The 18,220-nt window shown below is 54.4% G+C and overlaps 1 protein-coding gene across 1 annotated transcript in view; it reads right to left on the bottom strand.

The window, feature by feature from the left end:
• SNRNP200 (small nuclear ribonucleoprotein U5 subunit 200) overlaps positions 1-18,220 on the bottom strand; it is a 31,399-nt gene that overhangs the window by 6,614 nt on the left and 6,565 nt on the right. Inside the window, exons 10-33 of the mRNA XM_069877474.1 lie at positions 17,466-17,549; positions 17,078-17,251; positions 15,161-15,298; positions 14,863-15,018; positions 13,874-14,044; positions 12,755-12,948; positions 12,072-12,195; positions 11,164-11,313; positions 10,188-10,298; positions 9,531-9,662; positions 8,985-9,173; positions 7,630-7,827; positions 6,997-7,149; positions 6,797-6,877; positions 6,420-6,503; positions 5,606-5,712; positions 5,255-5,373; positions 4,734-4,888; positions 4,398-4,587; positions 3,138-3,311; positions 1,864-2,024; positions 1,373-1,600; positions 356-547; positions 96-274 (exon numbers count right to left, since the gene is read on the bottom strand). Of these exons, the coding sequence (XP_069733575.1) occupies positions 96-274; positions 356-547; positions 1,373-1,600; positions 1,864-2,024; positions 3,138-3,311; positions 4,398-4,587; positions 4,734-4,888; positions 5,255-5,373; positions 5,606-5,712; positions 6,420-6,503; positions 6,797-6,877; positions 6,997-7,149; positions 7,630-7,827; positions 8,985-9,173; positions 9,531-9,662; positions 10,188-10,298; positions 11,164-11,313; positions 12,072-12,195; positions 12,755-12,948; positions 13,874-14,044; positions 14,863-15,018; positions 15,161-15,298; positions 17,078-17,251; positions 17,466-17,549 (3,644 nt within the window). The remainder of the gene's footprint in view (positions 1-95; positions 275-355; positions 548-1,372; positions 1,601-1,863; positions 2,025-3,137; positions 3,312-4,397; positions 4,588-4,733; positions 4,889-5,254; positions 5,374-5,605; positions 5,713-6,419; positions 6,504-6,796; positions 6,878-6,996; positions 7,150-7,629; positions 7,828-8,984; positions 9,174-9,530; positions 9,663-10,187; positions 10,299-11,163; positions 11,314-12,071; positions 12,196-12,754; positions 12,949-13,873; positions 14,045-14,862; positions 15,019-15,160; positions 15,299-17,077; positions 17,252-17,465; positions 17,550-18,220) is intronic.

The raw sequence follows: 18,220 nt of genomic DNA, 5'->3' as shown, positions 1-18,220 counted from the left end.
TAATGAGAGCACTCCCCATCACCAGCCCAGCAAGATGGCCAAAACCCTTGGCCCTGCCTCGGTCAAGGGAGGGCCAGGGGCCGCAGCGCCCTTACCTTTGCCTCTGGACATCCGAGGCGCACGTGGTGAGGATGTTGATGGCCGTGAGGCGCGTCTGCTTGCGGGACGGGACAAAGACAATGACCGGCTTCTTGGGCGAGTGCTTCATGATGGCGTGGTAGACGGGCTTGGCCATGGAGAGCAAGCGAGTCTGCGTGTGGCTGATGTTGAAGCCCTGCAGGGGGAGAGGAGCAGGCAGTGACGCCGTCTGGAGACAAGGCAGAAGAAAAAGGACATGAGGCTGCCCAAACCCTACCTGAATGTGCAGCTCCAGGGGCACAGGGCGGACATTAGGGTGGAAGTTGAAGGTGGAGGTGGCGCTGCAGCCCAGCCAGTGAGCCACGTCCTTGGCGTTGGACAGAGAGGAGCTGAGGGCCACGATGCGGATGGGTCGCTCGATTTGAGAGGAGATGTAGCGCATACGAGAGCAGATGACTTCCAGCACCGGCTGCAGGTGGAAAAGCACAGGTTGTAGCAGGAAGAGGACGGGAAGCCAAGCTCAACACACCACAGCCACCTCTCCTGGCTGAGCTCCGGCCACATCAGCCCAAATACTCTCACCCACGGAGATCCCAGAGGGCTCCCCTCCTGAGCTTCCCGAAGGATATCATGGAGTGGTTTGGGTTGGAAGGGACCTCAAAGCCCATCCAGTCCCACCTCCTGCCATGGGCAGGGACACCTCCCACTGGATCAGGGGCTCCAAGCCCCATCCAGCCTGGCCTTGAACCCCTCCAGGGATGGGGCAGCCACCGCTGCTCTGGGCAACCTGGGCCAGGGCCTCCCCACCCTCACAGCAAAACGTTTCTACCTAAGATCGCATCTCAATCTCCCCTCTCACAGCTCAAAACTGTTCCCCTCATCCCATCCCTGCCCTCCCTGATCAAGAGCCCCGCTCCAGCTTTCCTGCAGCCCCTTTCCGTAATGAAGCTGCTCTAAGGTCTCCCTGTAGCCTTCTCTTCTCCAGGCTGAACAACCCCAGTTCTCTCAGCCTGTCCTCATACAGGAGCTTCTCCAGCCCTTGGATCATCTCTGTGGCCTCCTCTGGACTCGCTCCAACAGCTCCATGCGCTGAGGACCCCAGAGCTGGATGCAGGGCGCCGTTTAACAGAGTTACCTGGCTCTCCTATCCCAGTCCATCCTGCAGCTTGGCGAAACTCTTGGCAGGAACCTGATCTGAGCAACCAGCCAACCCAACGCTGCTCTGCTACCCAGATCGAAGACAAGGACAAGCATTGCTCCAATTAGCAGTGCCCTCCTCCCCTCCCAGACGTACCCCGTTTTCACCCCCAATGAGATGCACTTCATCCACGATGAAGAGGTTGACGTTCTGGACATTCTTGCGCTGCTTCCAGCGTCGCGAGAGGATGTCCCATTTCTCTGGGGTGCTGATGATGATGTTCCCTTTGCCCAGCAACTTCAGGTCAGTGCTGGTCTCCCCAGTCAGCAAAACTACCTTCTTATTGAGACGCTCCTGGAACTTCTCATACCAGTCCAAGAAGACCTGCCAAAACCACAAGGGATGTTTTTGTCAACCCCAAACTGGAGCAAGTCCCACCAGATCCCTGAAGAGACACACCCCACTGGCAGGTTGGCAGCGCGACGGTGTCTCTGCTCCCTCAGAGAGACCACAGTTAATCCAAACACTCTGGAGCCGTCGCCAGGGATGTGACAGCAAAGAAGGGATGAGGGAAAATGAAACAAGGGGCGAGGAAGCAAATCTAGGCCAAGGTAAGGCTCCTGTTGTCCCCAGGATGCCAGGCTCACCTGCTCTGCCAGCGCCTCCATGGGGGTGATGTACACGCAGCGTCCTTCCGAGTTCTGGAGCAACATGCGCAGGATGGCGAATTCGGCACAAATGGTTTTGCCGCTTCCCGTGGGGGCGCCCACAAACACATTGTCGTCGCTGTTATAGACCGTGTTGAACACTGGGGAGGGGTGGACAGCACAGAAGAGAACGGTTTAGGTGACATCTCCATGAGTGTCTACCTCAGGGACATGGTTTAGTATTTGATAGGAATGGTTGGACTCAATGATCCAATGGGTCTTTTCCAACCTGGTGATTCTATGATTCTATGATTCAAAGCTCTAAAACGGGCAGGGAAAACACAGCCAGGACCCAGACACAGAGGAGCTACAGAAAAGGCTGTTTTAAGACTTTTAGCCCAGGATCCACTGAGGAAAACGGGTCTAGTCTGTCACAATGGCTTGAAACGGGGAATTCACCACGCTGGCTAAGCCCAGGGAGAGAATTGTGCACGGAGCAGCTTTGGTTCACTCCCAACTCCATCCCTACAAGCAGCAGATGGAGAAGTTCCGTGCCAGCTGGCTCTGTGAACCTGAGCCGCAGTGTGAGCACAGACACGGCTTCCAGGAGCAAAGCCGCTGTTTGCCACACAGCCCTGCGCTGGCTGCTCGATGTACAAGAGGGATAAATCAAAGAATCATGGAGTGGTTTGGGTTGGAAGGGACCTCAAAGCCCATCAGTTCCACCCCTGCCATGGGCAGGGACACCTCCCACTGGATCAGGGGCTCCAAGCCCCATCCAACCTGGCCTTGAACACCTCCAGGGATGGGGCAGCCACCACTGCTCTGGGCAACCTGGGCCTCCCAAATCTCATAATGAAGAATTTCTCCCTAAAGTCTAATCTCATTATTCCCCCTTCCAAATTAAAGCACCCCCCCAATCCCATCCCTGCACTCCCTGATCAACAGCCCCTCCCCAGCTTTCCTGGAGTCCCTTTCCGTCCAGAAAGGCTGCTCGAAGGTCTCCCCAGAGCCTTCTCTTCTTCAGGCTGAACAACCTCAACTCTCTCAAATCAAAATCAAATATTAAAATAAATATCAAAGATACTCAGGCCCACGGAGAAAGATCTCAAGCCACCAAACTTCTAAGACTCAGGGAGGCAGAGGGGACACACTACTTGCTATAGATGTTCCTCAAATACATGAATATAGCTAAAAAACATGTTTATGGGACTGTGAACCCCAAAAGGGCCAGGTCTCACTGTTCAGAGGAGGCGAGCAGTAACGATACCCACCTTGAGTCTGGATGGGGTTGAAGAAAGGGAACTTGTCCTGGTAGAGGCTCTCGAAGGCGCTGTTCCGCAGAGCTGACACGGGCAGCGGCTGCAGATCCAGCAGCTCAGTGGGAGGAGGGTACTTCTCAGGGAGGATCAGGTGGCGGAAGGAAACAGGCAGCTGGGTCTCACAGGCTGTTCGACACAGGAAAATACATTTTCATCTAAAAAGTATTCCAAGGGTTTCATCTCTGAGCTCCCTCTGCCAGTGGGATCCCCAGCCCTGCTGCCATTGGATGTCAGGAATCACAGTGCTACAGACTTTATCCATGACCTGGATGAAGGCATCGAGTGCACCCTGAGCAAGTTTGCGGATGACACTAAGCTGGGTGGACGTGTGGATCTGCTGGAGGGCAGGGAGGCTCCAAAGGGATCTGAACAGGCTGGACCGCTGGGCTGAGACCAATGGCATGAGGTTTAACAAGGCCAAATGCCAGGTCCTGCACTTGGGGCACAACAACCCTGAGCAGCTCCAGACTAGAAGTCTGGCTGGAAACTGCCTGGAGGAGAAGGACCTGGGGGTGTTGGTTGAACAGGAGCCAGCAGGGGCCCAGGGGGCCAAGAAGGCCAAGGGCATCTTGGCTTGGATCAGACCCGGCGTGGCCAGCAGGGCCAGGGAGGTTCTTCTCCCTCTGGACTCGGCGCTGGTGAGACCGCTCCTCGAATCCTGGGGTCAGTTCTGGGCCCCTCACCACAAGAAGGATGTTGAGGTTCTGGAGCGAGTCCAGAGAAGAGCAACGAAGCTGGTGAGGGGGCTGGAGAACAAGGATTGCGAGGAGCTTCTGAGAGAGCTGGGGGTGTTTAGCCTGGAGAAGAGGAGGCTGAGGGGAGACCTCATTGCTCTCTCCAACTCCCTGAAAGGAGGTTGTGGAGAGGAGGGAGCTGGGCTCTTCTCCCAAGGGACAGGGGACAGGACGAGAGGGAATGGCCTCAAGCTCCACCAGGGGAGGTTCAGGCTGGACATTAGGAAAAAATTTTTCACAGAAAGGGTCATTGGTCCCTGGCAGAGGCTGCCCAGGGAGGGGGTTGAGTCCCCTTCCCTGGAGGGGTTTAAGGGACGGGTGGACGAGGTGCTGAGGGACATGGGTTAGTGATTGATGGGAATGGTTGGACTCGATGATCCACTGGGTCTTTTCCAACCTAGTGACTCTATGAGAGGGAAGGACCCACCCACTCTGACCCCAGGGAGAACCAAGGTGCTCCCAGCAGGATGAGACTCACAGAGCCAGCGGTCTGAGACCACGCGGATGAAGTATTGTGGGGGCAGCGGCTCAAAGACAGGCACGAAGAAGGTGACGAGGTGCTCATCCTGCGCATACTTGGCTTTCAGCAGGAAGTACTCGTGGTGCAGGATCACCTCGCTGTCCACATCCTCCACCAGGATCCAGAAAGCTTCAGATGAACCATGTACCTGAGAGCGAGCACAGCTTCCAGTGAGAGTCCTGGTCCCCTTTTCCAGATCTCCTGGAGCTGAACACCAGCCCTCACACAGCAATCCTGTCCCCTCCTCCCCCCAGCACGGCATTTATCCCAGCGATATTGAGCTGCACAGCTCACCTTCTCATCCCACTGGAAGTCAGGAGCAATAGTGAGCTCTACTTTCAGGGTGGAGCGGGTAATAGGCTGCAAGTGGACCGAGAGCTCCAGCTTCGGAAAGAGATGAACATATTTGTGGATCGTTTTGCCCATCTTGGGCATTCGGATCAGTTCTCCTGCAATAGAAAAGCAGCGCCATCAGGACAGACAGACAACAGCACGACCAACAGCTCCCAGATCAAATTGTCGTCAGTATTGGAGCCAGCAGGTGCCAGGACAAAGCTTCTGCCCTCCTCAGGCTGTACCAGTTGGGCCCCTTCCATCAGATAGGAACAAGCCCCCAGTTTCAGACAATCACAGAATCATTCCCTTGGAAAAGCCCTTTAAGATCATCAAGTCCAACCATAAACCCAGCACCACCAACTCCACCACAAAACCACGTCCCTAAGCGCCACATCCACACGGCTTTTCAATCCCTCCAGGATGGCAGAGGAGAACGAAGAGGCAGAGCCTTCTCCCAGCCGCATCCCATGTGTATGTACCTATTTCATTATGGTTCAAGTCGTAGAGCCGCTCGAACGGGAAGTTCTTCTTCTCGATTTTCTTCACCACTTCCTCAGGGAGCTTCTTGAACTGGCGTAAAGGACACATGGACTGCCACCTGCGAGGACACCGCGCCGTGAGACAACCAAAGACACAGAGACAAAGCCTTCAGAGCACCGAGGCCCCCATCGCTGTTGAAGACCTGCCCTTGGCCTGAAAACATGCAGAAACTCCCTTACACCCCGCCAGGCACCAGCTTTCTCCTTCCCAAACACCACAGACCCAGCCAAGCTGCTCTGAAGAATCTCACCCAGCCTGCAACCAGAAAATACTCCTGAGATCTCACTTACATCCGCTTGTCAATCATCTTGCAGAGGTTAAGGGTCTTGTCCGTGAGCTGGGCCCAGCCACGGTTGAGGACGATCTCGAAGATGGCGCGCATCAGCCGCCCGGCAGACTGGGGGGACACAAAGCAGAGCTCAGAGCTTGGCTGCCACCATCACATTCCGCTTTTCCTCTTTCCTAGCCATTCCCTGCCCAGCCACACGGGCTGGAAGGAACCTTCTAAGCCTCATTCAGTCCAAACCCCTGCTGTGTGCAGGGACAACTGTCACTGGATCAGGCTGCTCTGAGCTGTGACCAACCTGACTTTAAATGTTTCCAAGGAAGGGGCACCCTTGACTTCTCTGGCTAACCTGGTCCCATGTCTCACCATCCTCAGTGTAAAAATATCTTCCTTATATCCAACCTAAATCTCCCCTCTTTCAGCCTAAAACCATCACCCATTTTCCTTGAGGAGAAGGCTTTCCCCATCTTTCCAATAAGCTCCTTTTTTAAGTATTGAAGGTACTTCCAGGTCCTTCATCCCAAACACCTACAGGTGGAGCAATTACTTGATTCTCAGCCTTGGGAACTCGGCCTTTGCGGTAGATGAACAAGGTTATGAACAAGGCTACGCTGTAGTTCTCTTGTGCTGAATTATTTGATGACAAACTGGAGACTCCAATGAAGATCTAATTAAGACCTTCTCACCACTCACAGCTCCGGTTTTTCGAAGACGCTCATGACCACAAAAAAAATCTCCCAGTCTGAGACTCAGCTGCACACAACTCCAGTTCCGTCTGCGTGGGAAGAAAGAGGCCACAGCCCCGTTGCCTCACGTACCTGGGTAACATACACCATGTCTGCCATGAGAGCAAATCCTTCCAGCTTCAGCTGGGAGATGAAGGCCTGCAGGAGGACGTTGATCTGGGGAAGAAGAACAGAGGTTCTCACCCTCTAAACCAGCGCCCGATCCCGGTGGGACAGAAGCATTCAGCAGAGACTGACTGTCCAATGCCACAGGACAACGCACTCAACCAGAGACAAGAAGCACCTTTAGCTCTTCCAGAACCGCCAACCCAGTCCAGGATGCTCCACAAAGGGCCGAGAACAGAAATCCCACCCCAGAGAAAGCATTTACTGTGACAGCTCTCTCCAAAAAATCACTGCTTCGCTCGCGACAGGCAGAGAATCCCCTCGAGGGGGCCGGCAGGGCTCACCTTGGCACTGGGCTCCTCTATGCTCTCCTTCACCGGGATGGGAACTCGCTCCAGCAACTTCTGAAGCTCGAGCTTCTCCTCCTGCAGAAAACCAAGGCAGGAGAGATGAGAATGGTCCCTCGCATTCTGCATCTTCCCCTGCAGCACCAAGACCGGCGCCTCAGGGCTGTCTCACTCAGTACAGGCGTCTGGCTTCGTACCTCCCTCACGGTGATGTTCCGGAACTCTGAGGACAGCGAGAAGACCCGAAACAGCTCAATTTCACTCAGGGTGGGTTTCAAGAGCTGATTGTACGTTTGCATGGTCTCGTTGGTGATGTAGTAATGGCTGGCAATGCGGCCCAGCTCTGTCACCTGCCACAAGGACAAAAGCCAGCGTGAAGACACAGAAAGACACCCAGCACTCACGGCACAGAGAGAAGGTGCTGAACAGGAACCAGGCCGCAGCAGAACCTCCAGACAAGCCAAGCTCAAACTCTCAGGCTACAAATCACCCAGGAAAGCTGCTTTACCTGATATACGCTCCACTCCTCACAGCCTACTTGCTCTCAATCTCACTGCCTCCGAAGCAATGAAAAGGTAACAGGAATGTGAATTTGTTTTGGAGGCAGCAGGACACACGCAGTGACGAGGGTCAAGTTCTACACCTGCACCCTCTATGCCTCCAAACATGTCTGGAATCACAGACGTGCACAACAGCACGTTGGAGTGATGCCGCGCTCCCTGCAATCCGTATTTAATCAGGGAGATGCCTCTTGCATCCCTTCCTTCAGCCAGGGGATGCTCCCGTCCAGCTCAGCTTGGTCACAGCACCCTTCCCAGCTCCATCCTCACCTGGAAGTTCCCTGTCTTCTTGTCGTACTTCACCAAGTTGTTCTTATCCAACATGAGGGCTGCAGTGTGAACCAGGTCCAGGCGGCGCTGGTCCAGCAGCGGATCCCCCTTCAGGTCATCGTGGGAGATTCCGTAGAGAGTGGGGGAGCGCAGCATCCGGATGTACAGGTAGGTATAGCCCAGCCAGTTCACAGCATCCTGAGGGAACACCAACGCATCCTAAGAGCCGACGAACATGCCTCATGGCAGCAAGAGCAACACTCCAGCTCGGAGACCAGTGCTCCCAGCACCAACAAAGCACAAAGAACCATAGAAACACAGAATCATTAGGGTTGGAAAAGCCCTCTAAGCTCATCCAGTCCAACTGTCAATACAGCCAGCTCCATACCAACCAAACCACCCAAAGTGCCACGTCTACATGTTCTTTGAACCCCTCCAGGGATGGAGACACCACCAGTGCCCTGGGCAGCCTGGTCCAGGGCTTCATCACTCTTTCCATAAAGTAATCTTTCCTGACATCCCATCTAAACTATCCCTGGTGCAACTTCAGGCCACTTCCTCTCCTCCCATCCCTTGTGACTCGGGAGCAGAGCCCAGCACCCACCTCACCACAACCTCCTCTCCAGGAGCTGCAGAGAGCGATGAGGTCTCCTCTCAGCCTTCTCTTCTCCAGGCTGAACACCCTCAGGTCCCTCAGCCACTCCCACAACCCCTGTTCTCCAGCCCCTTCCCAGCTCCATTCCCTTTTCTGGATGTTCTCCAGCCCCTCAACATCCTTCTTGGAGTGAGAGGTCATGGATACACACTCTTTGAACCCCTCCAGGGATGGAGACTCCACCACTGCCCTGGGCAGCCCAGTCCAGCGCTTCACCACTCTCTCCATAAAGAAATCTTTCCTGACATCCAATCTTAACCTCCCCTGGTGCAACTTGAGGCGATTTCCTGAGAAGCCAACACAAAAGCAAGAGCTTGGAAGCCCAGCAATGCCACACACAACTCTTCTCCCAGAAAAATATTAAGTAATTAAAGACCAAAAAACCCCACACTCCACATGCAGACCTTTCCCCAGTGTCCTCCTCCACGTGAAGAACCCTCTCTGCTCTGAATTGCAGAAGCATCTACCCACACACCTAAAACACCAGTCGGCCTTACAGGCTGGCAGTTCTCACGGCTCCCCTTCCAGATCTCTTACGAATTTGGTCTCCAGGCACCGAACGCTTCAAGTTTCTTTGCTTCCATACAACGACAGCCTCTTTCCCCAACTCCAATCACCCTTCAGCCCCTGCAATTGCCCCCAGCTCTCTGGGTATAACAAAGCACATACAGACATGGGGAAAGCAACGATTCACACTCGCCTTTGCGTTCTGGACGTTGCCGAGCACGGCTTCTGCATTCAGCATGTCTGGGAGCTTCGACACCATCTGACTTTCAATGGGGAGCTGCTGGTTGAGCAGGGACAGGTAATACTGCAGCTCGCCATGGGATGTGATGAGGATTCCCTCTCCTTTGGTATCGTACTGAGGCCTCCCGGCACGCCCAAGCATCTAAGAAACGAGAAAGCAAGGTCAGCAAAACAAAAAGCTTTTAGCTTGGCAGTTTCTCTTGCTGCCATGTCCTGGGGCTTTACTGCCAGACTGCTCAGTCTGCTGCTATTTTGAGCTGGCAGGAGACGCACAGAAATATCTCTGGGTGAGCTACTGGGAGAGGAATCATTTCTCTGCTCTCCTGCCGCTCTGTTTCTCCTCTGCCCTCACAGCAGGGTTGAGACAGAGCAGCTGAGACAACCTGAAAGCAAGAGAACAGGGAGCGGCTGCGCCGAGAAAACACAAAAGCAAACCCCAAATGTGCCTCAGCGGGGAAGAAAAAACCCTGCCCCGGGTCCTTTGTTATCAGAACTGCACCTGCAGGATGTCCAGAGCCCCCAGCTCGGTCCAGCGCCCCTTCTCAGGGCTGTAGACCTGCGTCCCCTTGATGATGACAGTGTGAGCAGGCAGGTTCACACCCCAGGCCAGTGTGGCTGTGGAGACCAGCACCTGCAGGAGCAAAAGAGCCGTCAGAGCCAGGTAGAAGCTTCTTCCTAAGAAAAAAAGGGACCTGGAATGCTGGTCCTGACATCAGAGACATGCACGAAAGGGACAAAGCCTGAGAAGTGACTGTTTCAACAGCTCAGAGGCAGGGCAGATAAACAGTAAGGTCTTTGCCCAAATTTTCCTGCTCACTGCATGACCCCAAGAAAATCCTTTGCTTTCTGTTTATAACACAGCCAGGAAAGTGCTCAGATGAGGTTTTGCCAAAGTGGCAACTGTGGAGAACAGACCTCTGGCTCTAGACACTCAGCTAGTCCTCATGGAGAAGTTTTTCCCCTCTCTGCTCCTTGCCACATGCTTTTAGTTTCTATTCTTTACCCAAAAATCAAGTCTGCCTTCATCGGGCACCCGGTTCAGGAGAGCAGGATGGGGGTTGACTATGCTTGATCCTCTGGAAACACGGCTCAAGCGTTACTTGTGACGTACCCACCCCAAACAAACACGCAGCTGCTCCTGGGAAGCAAAGCTCACCTGAATGTGCTTGTCAGCAAACAAATCCTCCACCAGCGTCCGGTCCACACGCGTCATCCCGGCGTGGTGAATGGCAAAGCCGTAAGGGAGGAGATCTTTCAGCTCCAAGTTCTGCAGCAGAAACATAACCAGCTCTAGGTTTTCTACCCAAACCAAGCAGACCATGGAGAAACGAATCAACCAAACAACCCCAGACAACACTACAAGCTTGAGGAGGAGTGGCTGGAGAGCTGCTTGGAGGAGAAGGACCTGGGGGCGTTGATCCATAGTCGGCTGAACATGAGCCAGCACTGGCCCAGGTGACCAAGAAGGCCACCAGCATCCAGGCTTGGCTCAGCCATGGGGTGGCCGGCAGGAGGAGGGAAGGGATCGTCCCCCTGGACTTGGTACTGGTGAGGCCGCACCTCGAACCCTTGGTTCAGTTTGGGCCCCTCACTCCAAGAAGGACATTGAGGGGCTGGAGCGTGTCCAGAGAAGGGAATGGAGCTGGGGAAGGGTTAAGAGCACAAGTCATGGGGAGCGGCTGAGGGACCTGGGGTTGTTTAGCCTGGAGAAGAGGAGGCTGAGGGGAGACCTCATTGCTCTGCACAACTGCCTGAAAGGAGGTTGTAGCGAGGTGGGAGTTGGTCTCTCCTCCCTGAGACACTAACAGGACAAGGGGAAATGGCTTCAAGATGCGCTAGGGGAGATTTAGGTTGGATAGTAGGAGGAATTTCTTCACTGAAAGGGTTCTCAGCCACTGGAGGTGGTTCAGTCACCATCTCTGGAGGGGTTTAAAAGACAAGTAGATATTTTATGCGTGGACATGGTCTGGTGGCAGACTTAGAAGGGCTGGATCAATGGTTGGACTCGATGATCTTAAAGGTCTTTTCCAACCAAAACCATGCTATGATTCTAAACCCTCGAGGAAAGGCTGCAGAACGGCACCAAACTGGCAGCACCGTGGTAGCTGCTCTCGCTGTGTCAGAACTGTTACCTTGCACTGCTCAGCTTCAGTCCTCAGGACCTCAGTGGAGGCCGAGCCCTCCCGCAGGAAGAGGCCCAGGGTGTCTTTCTCCAAGCACATGTCCCTGATGGCCCGGGCTGTCTTCCCGGTCTCCTTCCTGGAGTGTACAAAAACCAGCACCTGTTAAACAAGAGTGGAATCACTACAGCTGCAGCTGGCAAAGATGCTTGACCCAGCCTGATCCTCGTCTTCAGGGTGGGACTAGACAGAGCTCAGGATCTAATAGGGTGGCATCACAAGAATTCCCTCATCCTAGAAGATGAGATCTTAGGAAGAAATGGTTTGTGCTGAAGGTGGGGAGGCCCTGACCGAGGTTGCCCAGAGAATCGGTGGCTGCTCCATCCCTGGACGTGTTGAAGGCCACGTTGGATGGGGCTTGGAGCAACTGGATCCAGTGGAACTGCTACTAAAAGGGACCTACAGGAAAGCTGGGGAGAGGCTGTTGATCAGGGAGGGCAGGGAGAGGATGAAGGGGAATGGTTTTAAGCTGTAAGAGGGGAGATTTGAGTTGAGATCTCAGGAGAAATGTTTTACTGTGAGGGTGGGGAGGCCCTGGCCCAAGTTGCCCAGAGCAGGGGTGGCTGCCCCATCCCTGGAGGGGTTCAAGGCCAGGTTGGAGCCCCTGATGCAGTGAGACTGGATGGGCTTTAAGGCCCCTTCCAACCCAACCCATTCTATGATTCTATAAGGACAGAACATATATTTATCAGACAGCTGGCACAGAGAGAAAACCTGTGCTCCTTCCTCTCCCAGCTGCCATCAACTACCCAAACCCACCTTCTTGTCCACTGCAGCGACAGCAACTCAGCAGAGTCCTGCCAGCAGCAGACAAGAAGAAGGATTAAGTGCGTCAGGAACAAGAAAATTAAGTATCAAACCTGGTTCTTTCCAGCATGCTCCATAATCTTCTCATAAACAATCTCATTCATTATCTGGAAGCGTTTAATTGCTTTCTTCTCTGTAATACCCACGTAGGTCTGCTCTAGGGGCACTGGGCGGAAGCTGCAAGGGAAAAACTGAGTCCATAAAAGATCAGAAGAGAGGAGCAACCCTGGTCCTGTCAAAAGACTTCTCATACTGCGTGCTACCATGTTCAATCGCTTCCTTTGTGCCTTAATTCTCTCTGAGATTTGACAGCTCCAGTTCTGCCCGATTAGATTAAGCAGCAGGAGACAGCAACACGTATTCCTATCTCCTGGAATCCATTTGCTATGCACACACTCAGGGAGCAAAAATGGTGTTTCAGAAATAACCTTAATCCTATTTTAGGCTTCCCTCAAACAGCCTGTGCAGCAGACGGGCACAGCAGAGTTTTTCTGCGCTCTCTAAAGCATCATCTCACAAGCAGGACAGCACAGCAACCCCGGCACACGCTGGGGCTGTATTTAACAGCTCCAGTCCTGGCCATGCATTTAAAAGCACATCTAAGAGCAAATAAATGCACATCGAGAGCAGGCAGAAGGTCCAGTGAGACCATGGTGCCATCTGAGAGACAAATAGAGGTGGCAGATCCTGGCCAAGTCTCAACAGCCACCCAGTTCCTCATTGTAAAGATCAGTACCTGTTATCAAAATAGAACAAGCCTTTGGCTGGGTCCACTCTCAGAAACGTAGCCACATCCTCGTAGTTGGGGAGAGTGGCGCTCAAGCCAACGAGCCTCACGTCCTCCTGAGTCATCTCGATGTTGCGGATGGCTCTGGCCACCAGAGACTCCAGGACGGGTCCTCGGTCATCATGGAGAAGGTGTATCTCATCCTAAAGAGGGGAAGCAAGAAGAGTTAGTTACCCCTGCTCCAAATCTGCTCTATTTACCCACATCTGGGCTAGTTTCTTGGCAGATCTCCATGCATGGAATGAGGCAACTGCTTAAAGCCCAAATCTCTCCACAGCCGAGCACCACAGACATCTTGATGCCCAGAGGAGAAGGACCTGGGGGTGTTGGTTGAACACGAGCCAGCAGTGGCCCAGGTGGCCAAGAAGGCCAATGGCATCTTGGCTTGGATCAGACACGGCGTGGCCAGCAGGGCCAGGGAGGTTCTTCTCCCTCTGGACTCGGCCCTGGGGAGACCGCTCCTCGAATCCTGGGGTCAGTTCTGGGCCCTCACCACAAGGAGGATGTTGAGGCTCTGGAGCGAGTCCAGAGAAGAGCAACGAAGCTGGTGAGGGGGCTGGAGAACAAGGATTACGAGGAGCGTCTGAGAGAGCTGGGGGTGTTTAGCCTGGAGAAGAGGAGGCTGAGGGGAGACCTCATTGCTCTCTGCAACTCCCTGAGAGGAGGTTGTGGAGAGGAGGGAGCTGGGCTCTTCTCCCAAGGGACAGGGGACAGGACGAGAGGGAATGGCCTCAAGCTCCACCAGGGGAGGTTCAGGCTGGACAGCAGGAAAACTATTTCACAGAAAGGGTCATTGGTCCCTGGCAGAGGCTGCCCAGGGAGGGGGTTGAGTCACCTTCCCTGGAGGGGTTTAAGGGACGGGTGGATGAGGTGCCGAGGGGCATGGATTAGTGATTGATGAGAATGGTTAGGCTTGATGATCTAGTGGGTCCTTTCCAACCTAGTGATTCTACGATTCTATGATTCAACCACTAAGGCACATTCAGGAACTGCAGTGCCAAAAGACCCAGCAGTCACCCTCACCCTCCACCACTACGCCAGGGCTTTGCTGGCACCAGTGCTGCTCACCAGGATGACCAGCCGCACCAGCTGGGTGTAGGTGCGTTCTCCTCCCTTGCGGGTGATGATGTCCCACTTCTCCGGTGTGCAGACGATAATCTGGGTAGCGCTGATCTCCTCCTTGCACAGCTGGTGATCCCCCGTCAGCTCAGCCACATTGATGCCGTAGGTCGCCAGGCGCTACAAGAGAGACCACGGGCAGTTAACGCGGGATAAACACGCATTCCCTGGGGCAGCGTTAGAGCAGGGCACCCCCAAGACATAGAATCCTGGAATGGTTTTGGTTGGAAGGGACCTCAAAGTCCATCCAGTCCCACTCCCACCATGGGCAGGCGGATCAGGGGCTCCAAGCCCCATCCAGCCTGGCCTTGAACCCCTCCAGGGATGGGGCAGCCACCACTGGTCTGGGCAACCTGGGCCAGGGCCTCCCCACCCTCACAGCAAAACATTTTTCCCCAAGATCTCACCTCAATCTCCCCTCTTCCAGCTCAAAACCGTTCTCCCTTGTCCTATCCCTGTCCTCCTTGATCAAGAGCCCCTCCCCAGCTTTCCTGCAGCCCCTTTCAGTACTGGAACCTGCTCTGAGGTCTCCCCAGAGCCTTCTCTTCTCCAGGCTGAACAACCCCAACTCTCTCAGCCTGTCCTTGTATGGGAGGTGCTCCAGCCCTCGCATCATCTCCATGGCCTCCTCTGGACTCGCTCCAACAGCTCCATGTCCTTCCTGTGCTGGCTAACAGTTTCACACTTGTCCCACTACACAAGGTGTGGATCCCAAAGCCCACACAGAAATCCCAAGCCCATACCAGCACATGCTCAGAGCCCAGCGAGTGGGGAGAACACCAACAGAGGATAAAGACACAACCCAAACTCATCCTCTGCTCACAAGCTCCTGCCAGTGCTCACATCCTTCTGCAAGCCTCACATCATGAAGCCACCATGATAAAGCTCATCCTCGCCAACCTACAGCTCAAGCAGCGCAGGCCCAAACCCTTCCTTACCTTCCCAAAGCTGCCCACCATCTCCTGCACCAAGGACCTCATGGGTGCGATGTAGATGATCTTGAAATCGTCCACGTTGATGGTTCCGTCGATATTAATGTGCTTCCCTATTTCTCTCAGCATGCACATGAGGGCCACATTTGTCTTCCCGGCACCCTAGAACACAGGCAGAACCAATCCCGTCAAATTCCTGTCCTCCCCAGCGTAAATATTGACCCACAGCACCAGCTTTTTCCACCCAAACAGATCGTCCTTGTGGCTTCCCCATCGCCAAGGCCTCAAATTCCAGGATCCTTACCGTGGGAGCACACAGCAGCAAGTTCTCATCCGACTCCAGCGCAGCACGGTAGAGCTTGCTCTGAATACGGTTCAGTGTTTTAAACCCCTCGAATCCAGCCTGAGCATATTTGGGCAACTTCTCCACGGAAACCAATTGCTGAAAAGGGAAAAACATCAAGCTCAAGGCCTTTGTTTCAGTACCTCGCGGGCTGCAGGGCATATGTGAGACCCTGGGGAGCAGAGCACGGTCATGTTGTCTCCAGATGGCCAGAAGGGAAGCCCTGTGCCCACGGAGCACGTTTGGAAGAGATCAAACGAGGCTCATTAGTCGGCCCATTCGCTCTGACAAGTACAAATCACGGTTGGCTGTGCCATCAGAAAAGCAAAACCCCACCACGTTCTCCTGATGGGATAGATCAAACCACGCTTCTGCTGCCAGCGCTGATCAAACGAGGCGATTTATCACTTGACATGCGATGAATCAGCCCAATCTCTGCCCACGCTGCACAGCTCAGCGAGGCAGGAGCAGACGCTGGAGCTGAGGGCTCAGCAAAGCAGCTAAATGGGGTAGGGGAGCCCCGAGACCGAAACCGCCAGCACAGGATACGCAATCCAGAAGGGAAAAATGGAAATCGGGAGCCTTCTTGAGCCACGTGAAATCACTTAGCTTAAAATAGCGATTCTTCAAGAAGTCTAAGAGGGCGTTACAGCCACATCAGAGCTCGTTGAGTTCCAGGGACTGTCTGTCATAATATTAGCATCAACTCAAGAGTTACAGAATGGTTTGGGTTGAAGGGACCCTTAAAGCTCTCCCAGTCCACCCCCCTGCCATGGGCCGGGACACCTCCCACTGGATCAGGGGCTCCAAGCCCCATCCAACCTGGCCTTGAACACCTCCAGGGATGGGGCAGCCACCACTGCTCTGGGCAACCTGGGCCAGGGCCTCCCCACCCTCACAGCAAAACATTTCCTCCTAAGATCTCATCTCAATCTCCCCTCTTGCAGCTCAAAACCATCATTCCTTGTCCTGATGCAACAACCCCAGCTAAAAAGTCCCTCTCCAGCTTTCCTGCAGCCCCTTTCAGTACTGGAAGCTGCTCTAAGGTCTCCCCGCAGCCTTCTCTTCTCCAGGCTGCACAACCCCAACTCTCTCAGCCTGTCCTCGTACAGGAGATGCTCCAGCCCTCGGATCACTCCCATGGCCTCCTCTGGATTCGCTCCAACAGCTCCATGTCCTTCCTGTGCTGAGGACTCCAGAACTGGACACAGGGTTCAGGTGGGGTCTCACCAGAGGAGCAGAGGGGCAGAATCCCCTCCCTGGCCCTGCTGGTCCCTCTGCTCTGGATGCAGCCCGGGACACGGTTGGTTTCTGGCCTGCAAGAGCACTTCGTTGGCTCAAGTTGAGCTTCCCACCCACCAGCACATCAAGTCCTCTTCAGGACTGCGCCAAATCCATTCTCTGCCCAACCTGGATTCGTGTCTGGGATTGCTCCAACCCAGGAGTAGGAACCTCATGAAGTTCACAATGGCCCAGCTCTCCAGCTTGTCCAGGTCTCTCTGGATGCCATCCTATCCCCTGAGTGTCAACTGCATCACTCTGCTTGATGCCATCTACAAAGTTGCTGTGAGAGCCCTCAATCCCACTGTGTCGCTGATGAAGATATTAAACAGCACTGATCCCAGTCCAGACCCCTGAGGGCCACCATCCATCACTTATCTCCATCTGGGCATCAAACCATTCACCACCACCCCCTGGATGCGACCATTCAACCAACTCCTCATCTGCTCAACAGTCCACCCGTCAAATCCAGTTCAGAGAGAAGGATGTGGTGGGGAACAGCATCAGAGGCCCCACAGAGGTTCAGACAGACGACATCTGTGACCCAATCACCCACCACACCTTGTGAAAGCGAGTGGGACAAAGCAGGTCACCTACTTCTTCGGCACCGAAGGGCTTCGGCTTCAGGGCTGGCACGTGCACCTCCTCATAGCCCTTGCGCTGCCTGCGGAAGGAGCCGTCGGGGAGCTGGCATCGCTTGTTGGCCATGAAGTGACTGCCTTGGGCAAACACCAGATCCTCCAAATCCAACACCTGCCGGGGAGCCAGGGCCTGGAAACAGCAAACGGGTTAGAGAACAACCTTCTGCTTTCTCCACCCCAGCACCGAAGGAAAAGCAACTGCATCCAACTGGGAAGTACATCTGGAGCACAGCAGGGGCTTCAATCCTGATCTTCCTCCATGTGCCAGACCCAGTATTCTTTTTGCAGTTACTGGGGATGCTGGTCAAGAAGGGCTAAGAACAGGTGACTCCAAAGAGTCCTACCTCTCCCCCTTGGTCCAGATCCATGGTCTCCAAGTCAGTATCCATCCGGGACTGACGAACACGCTCCCGCCGAGAGCGTTCCTCCTGTGCAAAGAGATGAGAATTGAGCCCTAGAAAAGAGCTGCTGAGCCTCCTCCGCGGACTGGCAGGCTCTGCTCTGCGCACAGCTCTGCACCCTCCTCTAAACCACAGATGCCAAACTGGCCCCTTGCATCAACACAGAATCATGGAACGGGCTGGGTTGGAAGGGACCTCAAAGACCAGGGATGGGGCAGCCAACACTGCTCTGGGCAACCTGGGCCAGGGCCTCCCCACCCTCACAGCAAAGCAGTTCTCCCCAAGATCTCACCTCAATCTCCCCTCCTGCAGCTCAAAACCATTCCCCCTTGTCCTCTCCCTGCACTCCCTAATCAGGAGCCCCTCCCCAGCTTTCCTGGAGTCCCTTTCCATACTGGAAGCTGCTCTAAGGTCTCCCCAGAGCCTTCTTTTCTCCAGGCTGAACAACCACAACCCTCTTAGCCTGTTTGGGAGGTGCTCCCACCTTCAGATCATCTCTGGCTCTCATAACCAGGGTTTTTTCCATCCTGACAGAACTGCTGTCATCAAGAGGCCGAGCAGAGCTAATCCTGCACAGCCATAAACCCACCGAGTGCCACATTCCAGCTAAGTGGGAGCTGATTGGAGGTGACCAGGGTGTTTGATCGCAGTGAGCCTCATGTCAAGGAGGCCCGGAGCCGAAGCGGTGCTGTGACAAG

Source organism: Phaenicophaeus curvirostris, chromosome 27, assembly GCF_032191515.1.
Source record: "Phaenicophaeus curvirostris isolate KB17595 chromosome 27, BPBGC_Pcur_1.0, whole genome shotgun sequence".
NCBI classification, from domain to species: Eukaryota; Metazoa; Chordata; class Aves; order Cuculiformes; family Cuculidae; genus Phaenicophaeus; species Phaenicophaeus curvirostris.
Note: the sequence above shows the minus strand (reverse complement) of the source record. Positions and strands in the feature narration are given on the sequence as shown.